The 18,094-nt window shown below is 44.7% G+C and overlaps 1 protein-coding gene across 1 annotated transcript; it reads left to right on the forward strand.

Moving 5' to 3' along the window:
- Positions 1-566: 566 nt before the first annotated feature.
- Positions 567-14,594, forward strand: il1rap (interleukin 1 receptor accessory protein). Its single transcript, XM_007570663.2, has 12 exons — positions 567-1,093; positions 2,799-2,869; positions 6,723-6,918; positions 6,999-7,082; positions 7,962-8,184; positions 8,267-8,435; positions 8,516-8,587; positions 9,294-9,426; positions 9,620-9,765; positions 10,065-10,208; positions 12,576-12,719; positions 12,795-14,594. Coding segments are annotated over exons 1-12 (1,833 nt in total). The 5' UTR covers positions 567-1,091; the 3' UTR covers positions 13,244-14,594.
- Positions 14,595-18,094: the final 3,500 nt, after the last annotated feature.

The following is an 18,094-nucleotide window of genomic DNA, read 5'->3' on the forward strand; positions in this document are numbered from 1 at the left end:
TCTGGTAGAGGACCCGAGCTCAGAGGATGAAAGAGAGAGGGAGAGAGAGACCACCCGCGGAGGGTGAGAAGGGAATTTTATTTTTTATCAGTTATAGTTTTCATAACAAAAAATGTCAAAAATATATTAAAATACATATGAAGAAGGATACATTACAGCAAAAATAAAAAAAAACAAAAAAACAAAACAAAAAACAATAAAACAGAGGGTTCTGCTTATGAGATGAAGTTACATTTTTGGAGAAGAGTTAAAGTTTTTACTAGTATCTTCTTATTAAAGTTAAATTTTTCAACAGAGACAATATACATTTTAAGTCAGTTTCTTGAAAATTATTAAAAGGGGATTTTTTCACGCCATTTCATTTTGTGGTCATAATATTTTGCTAGGATTATAATAAGAGTCACTTGACTGGAAGTTTTCCAACTGAGAAAGGACAACCCCAGTTTACTGAACATATAATATCGGTTGCGGCTGATTCCCACTCAGGTGTTCGGACTGAAACGTTGGAATCGGCTCAGGTTCTTGGGAAATCGTGTGACGTCATAATGACCTCATAGAGGGGGCGGAGCGCGGACCGGAATCAACTTCTACTTCCTACTTCACAAACACACCAACTTCGCTCTGCGTGGCTCAACCACCTCCCTGCGCGTTTCACGCACTTTTCTCAGGTTACAAGTACCGCAAAGTCCGACTCGATTCGGTTCCGACCCGCTCCGTCCTGTTCGGACCGAACCGTTAACTGGACATTTGGGTCCAGTTAACGGGTTGGGCGGGTTTAATTAGAGAAGTAAGAGTGGAATGGTTCTGATTTGGGATCGTTAATCAGGGGGACACTTTGGAGAAGTTCCTGGACCACCCAGACTGAACCGGACCGGCTCGGTGCTGCAGATTTACGGCCGGACCGGAACCCTGACGTGGGTTGTTGATCATCAGCTGCCCGAACCGGAGCTGCTCCCCTTCCAACCCCGGGCAGGAGGACTCTGACACCCCTGTCCAGATCCTGGTTCTGTACCGTTTCCAGGTTCTGAGCAGCCCCGAAAGGCTCGTCCGGACCGGATCCAACTGTCCCGACGTCCCCCGACCTACTGTTAATGTAAGTCACCTCCTGTCGGAGTGTTTTCTCTAAATCTGCAGTTTTTTTAAATGAAGTCTGGTACTGTGGACAGTTACGCTTTAACTCCTACGCTTTTCTGATGATAAAAAGTACTTTGCGTCCTTTGACTCATTAAAACTCGATCATGATCAGACCACCAGCCCGATGAGTCATGTTCTACTGCAGTTCTGACCCATTATAGAGCTCTGCTCTCTGTCATTCTGGTCGGAGATCCACTGAGCGGATCTCCATTTAAAAATCCCCAAATTTATGTAAGATCGATTTTATCCCGTAACCAGTGTTTGAAAGTAGACCTGTACACTTGAATTATAGTTTCCAATTAAATTTAACGTTTCGTCACCCATAAAACACCAAACTGCATGCACTCATAATTTTAGTTGAAGATTTCACTTCAAGTTTCAGTGAAAATTTATGATGAAAGTTTATATTTGAGCCAAAAATGTGGATTATTTCTGAACCTGAGGTTGTTAACGTTCAGCAGCAGAAGAAGGCGGCTCTGAATAATTAATCTGACGAGCAGTTTGATCTGTTTGTGCTGCTCATCGATCGGCTCTCATAATCAGATTATGGTGGCTCTGGTCAGTTTGGGGAGTCTGCAGAGATCAGCAGAAAGAGCCGCAGCCTCCTCATCTTCATCACTGTCATCCTCATCATCAGATGTGGAAACGCTTCATGAAGCAGCAGGACGATTTTATTTCCTCCACATTTAATCTGCTCCTGTAATAAACACAAGAACCTGGAAAATGGTTGGAGGAAGTTTCACTGCAGTGATAAACTTCCCAGAATTCCCACACACACACACACACACACACACACACACACACACACACACACACACACACACACACACACGCACTCAGACACACACAGACACGCAGAAGGAGGAAGGTGTTCCAGCGTTGGTTTTATTGAGCTCCTCCTGGCAGGAGGTGTGTGTGTGATGGATGGTGTTGTTGGGCAGCTCTGGTTCTGTATGTCCCTCCAGGGATCCCCTCACTCCACCTGATCATCCTCCGTGACACATTAGCCTCCGTCTGTCTCCTCCGGCCGCCCTCCATCTTCTCCCTTACAGCTATCAGCTTCACAAACGTCCCGACTGACGGCGGGAAAATCCTGGCTTTCCCTCCGGTTTCATGGAGTTCTGGAGTCAGAAACGGTTTTAATTCTGGAGGAATTAGCCAGCAGCGAGTACCGCTCCCTCCAGGTCAAAGGTCAGGCTCTATCTGCCTGCCTACTGTGTAGACACGAATGGATCAAATGGAGCATTCAAAAATACAGCAGACATATTTGTGCTACGTTAGCTAGCATGTGCTACGTTCAGTACACAGTGGGCATTTATCGTATCGTTTATCGTGATGAATTTCTAAGAATTTTGATTTATCATTTTCACAATGAATTTTAATTAATGATTGAAAAAACCCAAAGCTGTCCGAACTGTCAGGGTTTTTCTGTTTGGTCAGTAACATAAAGTCATATTTTCATACATTTCAGATCACGCCACTCTTCTTTATGTGTGAAGCGTATTACAGTGGGAATGTTTCTCAAGAGCAGTATTTGTGTTTTTGTGTAGTTCATGATTCCTGCAGAGCCTTTAAACCCGAGTGAAAACGGTCGGCTTCTGGATCCGGTTTAAACCAGATACAAACCTGGACGTGACTAACGAGGCTCTTCTTCTTCTCCGCAGGGCATCCTTCGTCCTCCTCTTCCTCCTGGCTTTGACGGGCAGAGCCGTCGGCCAAACCAACGACTCGACAGGTGGGTGACAGGTCGGGGGCGGTCCCTGTGGGCGGTTAGGAGGCGGAGTCAGTGGTCCGAGTCCGTTCCAAACTTCAGAGTTTCTCCTTCAGCTTTTTCTCCTCAAACTGTTTCTGCTTCAAAATGAAACGTTTGAAGGTTTTCTGCAGATTATTTAATCTGATGACGTTAACGAGGTGCCGGGCGTCTCCATGGCGACGGCTCATTAATGTCTGAGGGGGTGACGGATGCAGCTGCTGGGATGATGGAGGAAAACCGCGTGGGATTCTGGGAAACCGGGCTGCTCACGCTGAGCAGCGCCGCTGAGCCCAGGTCGGATTCTGGAAACAGAACCAGAACCGGACTCAGCAGCGCTTCCAGACAGCCGGTTCCACCTGCAGACCCGATCAATAACACAAAATAACAATAACTTCTCATTAATATCTACAGGAAATCTGCTTTCACTTTTAAAACCATTTTTAGGTTTTAATGTAAAAAAAACTTTTTTAAAACGCAACAGCTGCATTTTCCTTTTGATGCTAAAATTTGCACATAGTTTCCAACTGAGTAACAAAAAAATGGATTTAAATAAAACCGACCTGAAGTTTCATTCTGGTCTGGAAATTAAATGTAATTATTCCACAAATAAAAGGACAAGCAGCTAAAACCTGCGTTTATTATTAAAATATTTAAAGCTTCAGTTGTTTATCATCTTAGTCAAAGTTTTTAAGAGTCGTGTTTGAAGGTCCAGAGAGCCGGCCGCGGGTCCGGAGCTGCAGGTTGAACTACATGACCTTTAACTTTTTCAGTCTTAATGCACAAAAACCATTTTTTCTCTTCTGAGGCCGAAAAACTCAAATTATTGCTGTTAATTATTGACTCACTTCTTTGCTGCTTCCCTTCCTGCAGTCAAAGCGCTGCACACCAATCACCTGCATATTTATTTTCAGTGAGGAGGTTTTACTACGTTTAGAGAAATGCAGACGCCTCATTTCTGTTTGAAAGGCTGAGATATTTCCACCTGGATGCAGATAAAATCTGTTGTGAGTAAAATTCCTCACATTCATCTCAGTTCTGCTGAACAGAACCGGCTGGAGAAGCACTTCCTGTTTCCTGATGAGGTCAGAGTCTGAAACACGGACGGACGGATGTCTCCCTGCAGCAGCGGCAGGATGCGGACATCTGGAGGGTTTAATAGAAAGACGAATCCTCCGGCAGGGAAAAGCTGACAGGTCAATTACCGACACGCAGCGCGGGGCTCTGTTCAGAGAGGATCCATTAATCCAGAACTCGGCACTCAGATCCAGGAGCTGCCGGGCCGAACCGGGTTCTCCCTGCGCAGGAAGCTAAATATGTTCTCATTTCCCTATCAGCCTAAAAGTTGCTGTTTCTGTATTTTTATTATAGTGTTTAAAGCTTTTATGTTCCAATATCTGTTGAAACAAACAAATGTGATCATCTTGTGACCTACTGTTTATTATAATAGTTGGAGCTAACGCCATTAGCACAAGGTTTAAATCTGGTTCTAACACATTAGCAGAAGCTAACGTCCTTAGGACAAGCTATTCAAGCTAGAGCTAACACCTTTAGCAGGAGCAAACATACTATCACCTAGAGCTAACACGATCTTCACAAACTAACAAAATTAGCAGGCGCTAACACTGTTAGCACCAGCTATTCAAGGTCGAGGTAACCCCATCAACGACAGCTGACATTAGCAGAAGCTAATGTCATCAGCTAGACCTAACACCATTAGCTAGAGCTAACATTTTTAGCAGGGGCTAACGTGAAATCAAAACAGATTGAAGATAATGAATGGATGTTTAAAGTAACAATGAAGCATCTTGAGATCTTTGAAACAATTTTATGTGTGACAAAATGTTTTGATGCTAACCATAACACCTGTAGTTAGCATCTAGAGCTATTTGGTATTTCCAAACAGCAGCCAACAGTGTCCTCTTCCTCCATTTGGTCCTCCTCGTCTTCATTTCTGCTGTTTATTTCTTCACTGCCTTCAATTTCAAATTGAAGGAGCTAAAAGCTTCATAGCGCCTAGCATGCAACATTTTCCCAGGACCCAGCTTAACAACATGGCGGCGGCCAAGTGACAATATTTTATTTCAGTTTTTGAAAACCGTTATCCATCCGTCCATCCATTTTCTTCTTCTACCTGGAAAACTATTATTCCTTCTAAAATAAAGACTATTGTTCAATCCAATCATGGAGACATTTCAGATTTTCCTGTGAGTTATCTTTGTGGTGCTTCTTAAGGAGTTCAGAGTTCTGGTCCTTGGTGGTCCAGTCAAAGTTTGGGTTCTTTGGACGAGCCGTCTGCGGTCACATTGGGGCGTTTCCATGGCGTTGGGACCTTTAAAGGTTTCCTGTCAGTGTAATCGTCCTGCTCCAGTCCAATTAAGCATCTCCTGATGAATGGGGATCATCTGCGGTCCGACCGGACCCGGCTGACTGATCCGCTCTGTCTTCGGAACCATCAGTCAGAAAATCAATCAGAGGGAAATGAGTCGACGCTAATTTAGATGATTGATGTTCGGTGTGAATTCCCAGAGCGACAGTTTGCAGAATCTCCGTTAAAAGCTCTGGTGGTGAGGCGGCTTCATCCTGTTATGGGATGTGATTTGTACCGGTCATGAATGATCCGGTTCTGATCGGGTTTGAAGTTTTGCCGCCATTTTTGTATCTGCAGTTCGACTCTATGCAGACGACGCCTTTTTATTTGCTGAAGATACAAACTGATTATTTCCTTTTAAAGGCAATAAAAGCTGAATGTTTCCTTTGCTTTGGGGGTAAAAACGGGTCCAGACCTTTTGGGTCGACCCAGGTTCTGAGCCACAGAAGATATTTCATACCTTGCATTCATTCTGCATATTAATAAAAACATCTGAAGCAGCAGAGCTTCCAGGATGGCGGTCCGGATCGGAAAACTCTGGTCAGATTTAATGAACTTCCAGCTGCCCGATCGGGTCGGTTCTGTCCAGAAAGCATGTAATGGATCCACCAGCTGATGGACTGCAGTCCTTTAATGAGGCAGAAGTCTGGAAGTCCACCTCTGGAGCGGATCCGGATCCATCAGAACCAGAACCAGCAGCAGGTGTTTGGGTTGTGGAGCTGGTTCCCTCATATGGACAGTATTTGGGTCCAGTTCTCCAGTCAGGGGTCGCTGACCTGTGACCTCTGACCTTGATGGCTCTGTTGGATGTTCCTCCAGACTCTGATCAGAACTCTGAGACTCTGACTGAGTAAAGACTTTAGATCCATTTAAAAATAATTTAATTAGCTGTAGAAACAAATAATAATAATAATGATAATGAAGAACGTAACACAGAACTCTGAATGGAACCTGGTTTGGACCGTCTGTCCCTCCCAGCGCCTCTCCAGAACCAGCAGCAGTTCTGCTGGTTCCGGTCCATAGAACAGGACTGAGCTGTGTTTTAGTCAGAGGAGACTAAATGTCCATGTTGTCCTGGAATCACTGGAGTCCCTCAGGACAGACGGTCGGTCTGATAATCGGATCAGGGTGGACGGAGGGAGGCGTAGTCATCAATATCTAACTGATGGAAAAGCTGCTCTCTGAACATTAAATGGATTTCAGTAGAATCTCATTAAGAGGCGTAACCATGACGACGGTTGCTGTCTTGAAACCGTCGGATCTTTGGTTCTGATCCGAACATCAGCTACTTGTTCTGCAGGCGGTTCTGTTCCGGCCCAAAAGCCCATTAGGCTCCTATTATGAGTTTAAGAAGTGAAAGTTTTTCTGACGGCTGATTGGCTGGTTCATCCAGAGCTGCTTTCTGATTGGACGCAGGAATTTAAATATTTAAAGAAAGTTTTGTGTCTTGCCTTCCTGCCTGTTCAGAACCGATGTGCCACGACTGGGGCGAGTCCAGTGAGGCGGCGGTTCTGGTTCTGGACGGCGAGGCCGGCTGGGTCTCCTGCCCGCTCTTCTCTCACCCGGCCGTCTACAACTACACGATGGCCCAGAGCGCCGGGCACGACCTGGTCTGGTACCGCCTGCTGGACGGCCACGACCTGGAGCAGCCCATCCCCTACAGGTAACCATGGAAACCGCCGACCCACCAGGGGTCGCTGTGACCGGGTTGGTTCTGATTTTGGTTCTGATTGTCGCCTGCAGTGCGCGGGTCAGCAGAGAGCGGGAACGGCTGTGGCTGCAGCCGGCCGTCGCTAACGACACGGGGCAGTACATCTGCATGCTGCGGTGAGTCCCGTTTCCACGGAAACGGACCGGTTCTGGTCGGCAGAACCTGCCCCTGCTTTCGCACATCGTTTCCCTTTGAGCTACAAACTTGTGTGTTTTTCGCTGGAAGCAGCAGAGGAACGTAGAAAAGAGTCAAAGTGGAAACAGAGTGAGGCCAAGAAAAACCCACAAAACCAAGTTCTGCCGGGTTTCTGGGTCACGGCCCAGTTCTGGTTCCTGGCAGCTCAGAAAACCACCAGAAGGTTTGGCGTCCTGCTCACCTCAGATGGTCCCACTCTGACCCGATTCTGGTTAAACAAACTCAGCGGTGGGCACACTTCCGCTAACTGCTAATGTGCTAACAGCAGGGCTAACTTTCCATTTAGCGTTTTGCTAACTTTGAAAACATTTGCTAACATAAATTAATTTCTCCAGATAAATTTATAGCATTGATCACTCAGCTGTTTAATAATCACTTTATACATTTTTTTGTCCTTTTTCATATAAACCTGCTTTGTTGTTTTTTCAAAGGCAAAAACAACATATGGTGAAGTTAGATCAATAACTGATTGATTAGATCAATAACTGATTGATTAGATCAATAACTGATTGATGTTCAGCCACTTTCACACCAACCTGTTCCATTAATCTCAGCAGGAATAGTTTTTTGTTGTCCAACATTTATCAGGACGTTTCCACTCCACAGTTTCCACTTTCACTATTAAACGGTTTGTTTTCCACCAAACGTTTTATTGATCACCGATAACGATCGTTCCGGGTTTTCGTGCTGGATGGGTGCTGCTCGAGCTGAAGCTAACGTTTACCTCCAGCCGACTGATGATGATGAAATGAAAACGGTTTCATGTTTGGATAAACGTGCCGGTTCTGGTCCGCCTGCAGCAACAAGTCGTCCTGCAGCAGGATCGCCGTGCGTCTGCAGGTGCTGCAGCGGGACCAGGCGGTCCGATCCGCCGGATGCCCGCAGGTTGCCATGGCAGCGACTGAGGAGCTGATCGGCTTCCAGCAGGGGAAGACGCTGACCTGTCCGAACCTGGAGGACGCCTCCAAGATGGCCGACAGCGACCCGACGGTCAACTGGACCTACATGAACCAAGCCATGTCGGTAAGGCGGCGGCGGCGGCCCGTAACCGTTTGGGTCAGAATAATCCAGGTCAGCTTCTAAACGCCACCATGTTGTCTCCCAGAGGTGTGATCCGTACCCGTTCTGGGACAATCACCGGGAGCAGGTCGGAACCAGGCTCCGGATCTACACCATGCTGATTCCGTATGAGGGCCTGTACATCTGCACGGTCCGGTACCAGCGGAGAGGCGGGTCGCTGAGCTTCACCAGGAGCATCAAAGTCTCAGGGATCTGTGAGTCCGAACCGCCTCCGGAGGTTCAGGTGGTACCAGGCAGACCCGCCCAGGTAAACTCTGCTGTCTTCTGCCTGCAGATCCCACCACCCTGTCCAAAGACCCGACCATCCTCCACCCGACCAACGGGAAGGTCTTCCCAGTCAGAACCAGTAAGTAGCTACTGGACCGGACCGGATCAGCAGAACACTGGTCTGGATCTGCCAGACAGATCGGTCACTGCTAAAGCTTTTCAGCTTGGGGTGTAATATGGAGCTACACTGGGGCCATAAATATTCAATAATTTTTTTTACTGAAAAATCTTTTCAGTTTCTGTTTAACTGAATTTTATCTTGAAACTTTTTTCCAATTTCAAAACTTTTTCAGTTTAAACATAAATGTTTTTCTTGAAAAATAGTTTTAAGTTTACTTTTTTTTCAGGTTTAAAACTTTTTTTTGTCTTTTTTTTTTTGTTTCAAATTTTATGGCACGGATTTAGCTCCATATAGACCAGATATTTTCAGTGGGTTTGTGTTTTCAAGGCCTTTTGAAGGGAAAAATTACAAAACTATTAGAATAAGAATAATTTAGTTAAAATGTTCGTTTGAGCCCAAAGACCATTGGCAGAACCTGATCCGATGTTCAAATGCGGCGGTGCCGTTCTGCAGCAGAACCTTTACTGCTGACATTTGATCAGGAATTCAAGGTTTAGAGAAGGACTTTCAGGAAGAAGGAAACGAACCTAAACTATTCGTTTAGTTGATCCGTTTTATCCAGTAAACCTGGAGCTCCGTGCTGCATTCAGGGCCGCGTGTTTTCCAGAGCACTGAGGAAGAGGAGGCTGCTCCGGTTCTGATTCTGGTTTGTGTTTCCTGTCAGGCTCAGACGTCCACCTGACCTGCAGAGGCCTGCTTCCTTTCATCATCGACAAACCTGAGCGGGAGATTTGGTGGACGGTGGATGGGAAGAGGGTGGAGCAGCTGAACGACGGCCGCTTCAGCCAGACCAACAGGTAGAGACGGGTTCACAACCAAAACCAACCAGTTCACAACCAAAACCAACCAGTTCACAACCAAAACCAACCAGTTCACAACCAAAACCAACCAGTTCACAACCAAACCATGTAGAACGTGTGTTTGGGTTTCAGTTGGGGAACAGAGATTTCCTCTGGACTGATGGTGTTTGTCTGAATTGTCTGCTTGCAGTACAATAGATGACCACCGTGACCTGAAAGCAGAGACCATCCTGAATATCAGAGATGTCCAATCTGAAGATCTGCAGCGAAACTTCACCTGCTCAGTGAGAAATGCGCGCGGCTCCATGGCCCGCTGGGTCCAGCTGGAGGAAGAGGGTGAGGAAGACTCTGGGTTGAACACTTGCTGAAGCTCTGTGGGTGCTAATCGGCAGCTGTTCTGCTAATCGGCAGCTGTTCTGCTAATCGGCAGCTGTTCTGCTAATCGGCAGCTGTTCTGCTAATCGGCAGTTATTTTGCTAACTGGCAGATGTTCTGCTAACCGGCAGATGTTTTGCTAACCGGCAGATGTTCTGCTAACCGGCAGATGTTCTGCTAACCGGCAGATGTTNTGCTAACCGGCAGATGTTCTGCTAACCGGCAGATGTTCTGCTAACCGGCAGCTGTTTTGTTTCCAGTGTCGCTGCCCTCCGTGGAGCTGGGCTGTGGCCTCGGCGTCACACTGGTGCTCATGCTGCTGCTCTTCGTGGTTTATCACGTCTTCTGGCTGGAGCTGCTGCTGCTGTACCGCTCCTGGTTCGGCACCGATGAGCGGCACACAGGTAGGCTCCCCAACTCAGCACCTCCAGGATACGGGACACTACGGTTTGGCTTAAAGCATCCCAGCTGATGCAGGACATTTTTTACACACGGCTGAGCCGCGCGGCGGTCCGACTCACGGCCTTTCAGAGAGGAAAGGTCTGCAGCACTGCCATATTTTCACTGTTTATTTTACTGACTGCACTCTGAGCTTTTAGTGTATTAAACCGTTCATAAAAACAGAGCGACACCGTCAAACACCCAGACGTTTTTTATAGCAAAGCTTTTAAATCTGAGCGCCACCTGCTCTGCTGCCAGTTAAATCTACAAAGTGAAAGCTGTAAACATCTTCCTGCAACTCGGGTCCAAACTCTGCAGATCTTTAAGAACTGAGAAATAAATGACGTCACCTAAAATGTCAAATAGATCCGATATCGTGGGGGATTTTCTGCTTTCTCTCAGGCAAAACCGGTTTCACAAAACATGTTGAGACAAGATCTCAAAATTAGTAGAGAAGGAAAATTATCTGTTTTTTGTGTAAAAAATAAAAAAAAAACAAAAAACAGTTTTGACACATTTGGAAACCGCACACAGCACTTTAGAGATAAAACCCCTAATCATTAAGTTTACTTACTTTAACTGATGATTTTATATTAAATTCTCCTCTTTAAAAGTGAAAAATAATTTTTAAATTATTGGTAAAAACTTTAACACATCAGAATTTCTCCTCAACAGATTCTAATAAATCATAACCAGTTATTTCAGCTGTGTTTGATATCATTTTTTAATGTAAAGTTGAATAAAACTTAATCTCACGTTTCTGACCAAGCAGCAAATAGCAACCTGGCCTAGCCTAGCTGAGTTTAGCTTTGCATAGTTTACCTCATAAGTTCAAAATGTTCTTAATTTATCTGATTTTCCACCCATCCATTTTCTAACACCCTAGTGGAGTCAGGAGGTGCTGGCGCCTCCAGCTAACGTTCTGGGCGAGAGGCGGGGTCACCTGGACAGGTCGCCAGTCTGTCGCAGGGCAACACAGAGACAGACAGGACACACACACACCTAGGGAGTTTAGAGAGACCAATTAACCTTATAGTCATGTTTTTGGAGGAACATTTTGGGAGGAAGCCGGAGTACCCGGAGAGAACCCACCATGCACAGGGAGAACATGCAGACTCCATGCAAAAGGCCCCGGGCCGGGAATCGAACCCAGAACCTTCTTGCTGCCAGGCAACAGCTGGCACTGCACCACTGTGCAGCCCTCATCTGATTTTATTTTAGCTTATTTTATGTTGAATGATCTCAACTCACAGTAGCTTAGCATAGCCTATATTAGTTCCCTTCTGTTGCAGAGTTTGGTTTAGCTTAGCTTTCCTTGAATTAGCTAATCATATCTAGTTAAAGGTAATTCTGCTTACTTTTGCTTAATTTATCTTATTTTGGTTTAGGCTACTTTATCTTTTACATTTTAGCTTACCTAGATTTAGGTTAGACTGAGTTAGCTTAGCATACTGTACCTTGACTTAGCTTAGTTAGGTTATTTAGCATAGTTTACTGTTTACTGGGTAGGCTAAATGCTATTTCAGCTTTCTTCTGCTTAGCATAGCTTACCTTACTTTAACTTAGCGTCTATTAAGGTTTGTTACTTCAGCTAATACTGGTTTAGCATGATCAACATTAGTTTGGCGTGTCAAAGTTATCTTTATTTTGTCTTCTTTTTGAATAGCTGGCTTTGGTTTAGTTTAGATGATGTTAGCTTATTTTACCTTGACTTGGCTTGTCCTAGTTTAGCTTAGCTTGCCTTAGCAAGTTAAGCTAAACTAGTTTATCTTAGCAAGCTAATAAATGCAAATATTAGCTAGTTTAGCTAAGCTAAACTATTAGCTAAACTAAGCTAAACAAATATTAGCTAGTTTAGCTTAGCTAGTTTAACTCCGGTTCCGGAGGAGCACAAACCAGTCCAGCCTTAGCAGCAGTAACCTATCCCTTCAGGATTAGTTTAGCTCACTTGGCTTAGCTTTAATACCTGCCGTTAATCCTGGCTGAACTTTTTTAGGTTCCATAATCTTGGTGTCGATTTTGTTGTTTAGCTTTACTTTAATTTTCTGTCCTGAAAAGTAGAAAAATACTCAACCAGTTTGTCTTATTTGGAAGGTTGAAGGAGGAAGCCTCCTCTCTCTGCAAACAAAATGGCAGCATGAGTTTAGTCACAGATGAGCCTGAAGTAAAACTGTTTGATCGTGAGCTGCACGGTTTACTTTGTTTGAGCCGTTTGAGTGAAAAGATCTGAGGAAATAACCCAGCGTTCTGAGGAACACTGACCTCAGATCAGATAAAACCACATCCTGCCGATGAACGTTTGCAGATATTTTCCCCTGCTGGTGTTTCAGACGATAAGGAGTTTGACGTCTACATCTCGTATGCGAGGAACAGCGAGGAGGAGCAGTTCGTCCTGTCGACGCTGCGCAGCGTTCTGGAGAACGAGCTCGGCTACTCTGTCTGCATCTTCGACCGGGACAGTCTGCCAGGAGGGAGTGAGTTCCTCTAAACCTCCACCCTTCACTCATTCATCACCCTTCACCCCTTCATCCCTCCATCTTCCGTTGCAGCCATCACAGACGAGACGCTGAGCTTCGTGGCTCGCAGCCGGCGCCTCCTGGTGGTGGTCAGCCCCGGCTACGCCTCGCAGGGCTCCCAGGCGCTACTGGAGCTGAAGGCCGGCATCGACAGCATGGCGCTGGGCGGCCACCTGCGGGTCATCCTGGTCCAGTACCGGCCCGTCCAGAGGCAGAGCCTGGTCCGGGAGCTGCGGCGGGCCCGCGTGGCGCTGGCGCTGGTCCGCTGGCAGGGGGACAAGTCCAAGGAGCTGACGTCCCGCTTCTGGAAGCAGCTGAGGGTGGAGCTTCCTGTGAGGAGAGCCGGCAGGGAGGAGCAGCAGGGCAGCAGCAAGGAGGCGGCGCTGATGAGGCTCATCAGCCAGAACAGCACCAACTCCCAGACCGGCCTCATCAGCAACACGACCAAAACGCCTCAGAAGGTCCCCAACTCTGCAGCCTGACCCGGAACCGGAGGAGCACAGACCAGTCCAACCAGTCCAGAGTCAGACTGTCAGACCCACTCAGAGGATCGAGGGTTCTGCCCTGGTACCAGCTGATTGGTTGGTCCTGGAGGACAAGAAGGCTGGATTCATGGAGAGCCAGAGGGGGTCAAAGGTCAACCATTTTCTGCTGAACGTGACAGTGACCTGAGCCAAGAGTCTGGCTCAAACCGGGTCAGACACTCGGGCGCCATTTTTAAAGTTAGCTTCGATAATTTGGGATATTTAGTTTGACATACGGGAGAAAAACAGAGGTTAATTTCTAAAGTCATATTTTCATTCCACCATGTTGCTCATTCATTTATAAATGTCACAGATTCAAACAAATATTTAATTAGCAAGCTAAATATTTACCTCAACTGAGGCTGCATATATTTAGTTAACTAATATTCAGCTTCAAACTAAACCAGGTGTTTAGTTTGAAGCTGAATATTTAGTTTTTTTATTCTGGAGCAAAGTGTTGTTCACCTCCACAGTTTGCAGGCTGGTTTTCTGCTCCTCGTTTTCTGTCTGTTTTATCTGACTTCAGGTTTTCTGCAGACCAAAATTCACAAATTGCATAAAACTCAGTATTCCCCATAACACCAGTGTCATAAATCATTTTCTTCATCTTCTCATTTCTATTTTGAACCTTTTCTGTGTGATAAAATGTTTTACTTGTTTTCACTCTGAATGTTTTGACGATCATGAATGTTGAATGAAACCATATTTTTCAAACAAAAAAGTCACATTTATTTTCTAAAATTGGATTTGCAGTTTTATCAGAAAGGGCTTAAACTAGCTAAAGATCTGTCAGGAATCGATCAGTGAATGTTCTCCATGCGCCACCTGGTGGTCAGTAGAGGAACTGCATGTTTCATCAAAGACATTTGATTGGATCAATTTGAAGAGAAACCAACATGGAGATGAAGGATTGTGTCATCTGCATAGAGGCGGATTGAATAAGGACATTTTAATCCACTGAAACGTTAAAATATTGTCATTTCTGTACATTATTTAATTTCTTTTTATTTTATCAAATATCTGCCTACAGTTTAATCAGTTAAAATATATTTTTCGGGTTGAAAAAAGGCGATGCTGTTTAACATTTTATGGGTCAGTATTTTAATATTAGAAGGCATTCTGCACTTTGTCATGCTTTGCTGCATCTGTTTTTTATATATATTTTCTTTTTTAATTAATTAAATAATATTTGCATTTATTTCTGCTTTCATCAATCATTTAACTTTTTCTCATTAATATTTGCTGTTCAAAAACACGACAGATTTTATGGCATTGATTTCATTTCATCTTCATAAATGGATCTTGGAAATAAGAAAGTCAAAGTAATTTTTCTGCCTTTTATTTATTTTTTATTTTTATGTAAATACTTATTTTCTTTTCCAGTGTGCTGGATAAAAGCAGGTAAAAATGTTAAGAAAACATTTCTCATTTCTGCTTTTAGTCAGAGGAAATATTTCTTCATTAAACATTTTTAATCCTCCACCTCAAGAAAAAAAAGGACTTTAATCTAGATTGACCTTAATTTATGAAAATGGTGAGGCTTAGGAAGTGGGTTCCTTAAAAAAACCTTTCGCCTTTCAGGGCCTCCATACCAAACAAACAAAATCAGTGAATTTTTATGCCACATAGTTCCATTTTATATCATAATCAAGTAACTGTTAGCTTTGGTTCATATAAAGATGCTGTTTATATCAAATATGAATTAAAAGAAATTTGATTTCCTTATTTAAAGCCTTGAAATTGGGCCTCTGTCTCTTTAAGAAGCTCCTGCTCTTTCTGAAGCTCCGCCTCCAGGAAGTCGTCCCAACATGGCTCCTCTATTAACCCTTTCATGTTTTTACCAGCGTTGCTCTGAGCAGCAGCTCCTGTAAGGAGCTCAGCAGCTGGTTGCTAATTGCTGTTGGCTAGTCTGAAGGAGCTGAGTGGGGGAGGAGCTGCGCCTCGAAGGCGAGGCTAGGTCCACCCAGGCGTTTTGCAGCTGAATGGTTGCCATGGAGATTAAAGGATTTCTCAAACATGCATGAAAGAATCAACACTGCAGGTTTGTTTTTGATGAATAAAATACATTAAAACATAATGCAAAGATCAGAAAAGTAAATTTTATTTGATCCTGCCCCTTTAAGAACCAGCAGCTCACAGGCCTGCAGACTCCCACTAAACAAAACTTAAAGGTGGAATCGTTCAGTCCTCTGAAGAAACGTCGTTTCTGGTGTGAAGCTGTCCATGTTTGAGTCGCTTCTCCTCTGTCTCAGGTCTGTCCGAGTCCATCCTGGAGTCCATGCGGCGCAGCCGGCGCCTCCTCTTCGTCCTCAGTCCCGACTTCCTGGCGGAGAAGAGCTTCAGCCTGCTGGAGTGCCGTTTGGGTCTGTACCTGCAGCGCGGCCAGCGGGCCTCCATCCTGGCCGTGGTCTGCCGCTCCGTCAGCAAGCTGCCCTGTGTGGAGGCGGCCCAGCTCCGCCATGCCGCCATCTGCACCGCCACCTGGCGGGGGCGCCGGTCCGAACCGCGGCGGTCCCGGTTCTGGCTGCGGCTGCGGCTGGCGCTGCCGGTCCGGCCACTCGCTCTGGGCCGGCGGCTCATCGACAGCACGTCGTCGCACTCCGACCTGGCGGCGCTGGCTCTGCAGAGAGCTCAACGCATCCGGAACCAGAACCGCAGGGACCGGGCCGGGCAGAGCCGCACGGGCCGCAGGGCTTCAGCCAATCACAGAAAGACTCCGTCCAGAGGGAGGTGCGGCGTCAGGAGGGAGGAGGTGCTGCAGCACAGCAGGAGGTGCTCCGGGTGCGCTGGGTTCATGGGCCAGGTAGAGGATAGGCGGGCGGAGATTAGAGGGGAGACCCAGATGCAGCTGGAGCTGCGTAACGGGACCGACGCTGTCTCAGAAACAGACTCCATCATCCCTGACTCCGCCCACAAAGCACATAGCCACGCCCCCTCACCAAACCACGCCCCTGACACCCATGACCCCGCCTCCTTCTGTCAGCAGGAAGTGGATACTTCCAGGACTTCAGAGGAAAATCGGTCAGGTGAAAAGGGGGAGGAGCTTATGCTTGAGATGGCGCAAACCGCGCCCCCAACAGGAAACCCGGCCTAGCCGTTCATTTCCAAGATGTGAATCGTTCTCTGATTGAATCGGTGAACTTTTGGACTAATCTGAAGGAGTTTGATTACCTTTTATAGGGCTTAATAGTTAACACTACTCTGGATTTAACAATGAAGAAAAGCCGGAATCAGAACTGTTGCTGCAGCCTTTTAGATCTGCTGAAGATGTTTTACTGAGTTCTTTCTGCTTCCTGATAGTAAATAATTACTGCATTCCAGCCTTGAAGAAACAATTTCTTTGCGTCATTCTGGGACGAAATATTCTTAATATTATCAATATTATGGAGGCAAAAGGAGAAAGTAGAAAACTGTTTAGTGATTTAAACATTCTGACATTATTAGTGAAGTCTCTGTTTTTCATAAGCATTTCAGATACAAATCTAAAGCAGATATACGCCTGCATGGAGCACGTTTCTATCTCTACGGAGCTAAATTAGGGTCCATAAAGTATGTTCAAAAATAATCATTGGAATCTGAAAAATAATTTCAAAACTGAAAAAACTTTTTAAACTGAAAGATAATTTTGAAACAAAAAAATAAAACATTAAATTTATTCTCAAAAGAGAAGAAGCTGGAACAGGAAAAGTTTTGAAACTTAGTATTGAAAATGATAAATATTTTTGAAACTGATAAAAGTTTTTAAACTGAAAAGTTTTATGATTCCATTAAAAAATTTAAATTGGAAAAAATTTACTGAAAAATAATTCCACAGCTAAAAACATTTTGTAACTGAAAAATCATTTTTGACACTAGAAAAGTGCAAAACAGTTCTTCATACTGGTATATTTTATTTCAATTTCAAAACCCATTTCTTGAACAAACTTTGTGGCCATAATTTAGCTCCATACATCAGCAGCTGAATTCAGATCGGCTCAAACTCCTGATAATTAATGAAGACATCAGATCCAATCTGCTCCTTTTTTCAGCCTGCATGAAAAACATTCAAATAAACTTTTAAAAAAATCATGTTTCCACTCACGTTTTTATTTACTCTTGAATAAAATTATTAAATTAACAGCAACAACTGTAACATGTGGTTTATCTAAAGCTGCTGTTGAGGCTGCCATCTGCAGGGGGCGCTGCTGGTTTTTCATTCCTTCCCATGTGTTGCTTTTTCATTCAATTAATAAATATAAATGATGGGAGAAAATCTTTGAATAACCTGGAATGTGAAACACTCGATACTATCTAAGGTTTTGCAGTGAAATCCTTCCTTTTGGTGGTAAAAATGAAGCAGGAAACATATTCACATCTACCTGTTTGAACTTCATTTATTATCCTGCCTGGTTTTAAATATGACACTCAACTCTTGAGTTTTTAGTTTGTGCAAAGTTTGATTTGCAAAATAAATCTCCCTCCTGTGTAAAGTCTCAGGTCAAATGAAGCAGAAACGTCTTAAAGAAATCAGAATAAATATAAGAAAATAAAACGTGAAAAATGCTGAACGTCTTGTTCCAGGAAAGTAAAATCACAGAAAATGTAATTTTACAGATAAAATCAGGCTTTTAAGCATCACATCACAGTTAGATTTGAAACATGTTGCGGCTTCTGCATGAGCTGATCAACGGCCCAAAACGAGGCAGGAAGCCATCATCTTTAAAATAAACCTCAGTTCATCTCCTCCCAGCCTCCAAACGAGAGAGAGAAGGATTTCCTGATAAAGACGGAGTGGAAACTCCGACCTTGCTGAGCTGGGAAAACATTTAA

The sequence above is a fragment of the Poecilia formosa genome, unplaced genomic scaffold, assembly GCF_000485575.1.
Source record: "Poecilia formosa unplaced genomic scaffold, Poecilia_formosa-5.1.2 Scaffold265, whole genome shotgun sequence".
NCBI classification, from domain to species: Eukaryota; Metazoa; Chordata; class Actinopteri; order Cyprinodontiformes; family Poeciliidae; genus Poecilia; species Poecilia formosa.

Coding starts and splice junctions, on each gene's coding strand:
- il1rap (XM_007570663.2), top strand. Junction 9,427..9,619: donor CGCTTCAGCCAGACCAACAG/GTAGAGACGGGT, acceptor GTCTGCTTGCAG/TACAATAGATGACCACCGTG. Junction 10,209..12,575: donor CACCGATGAGCGGCACACAG/GTAGGCTCCCCA, acceptor CTGGTGTTTCAG/ACGATAAGGAGTTTGACGTC.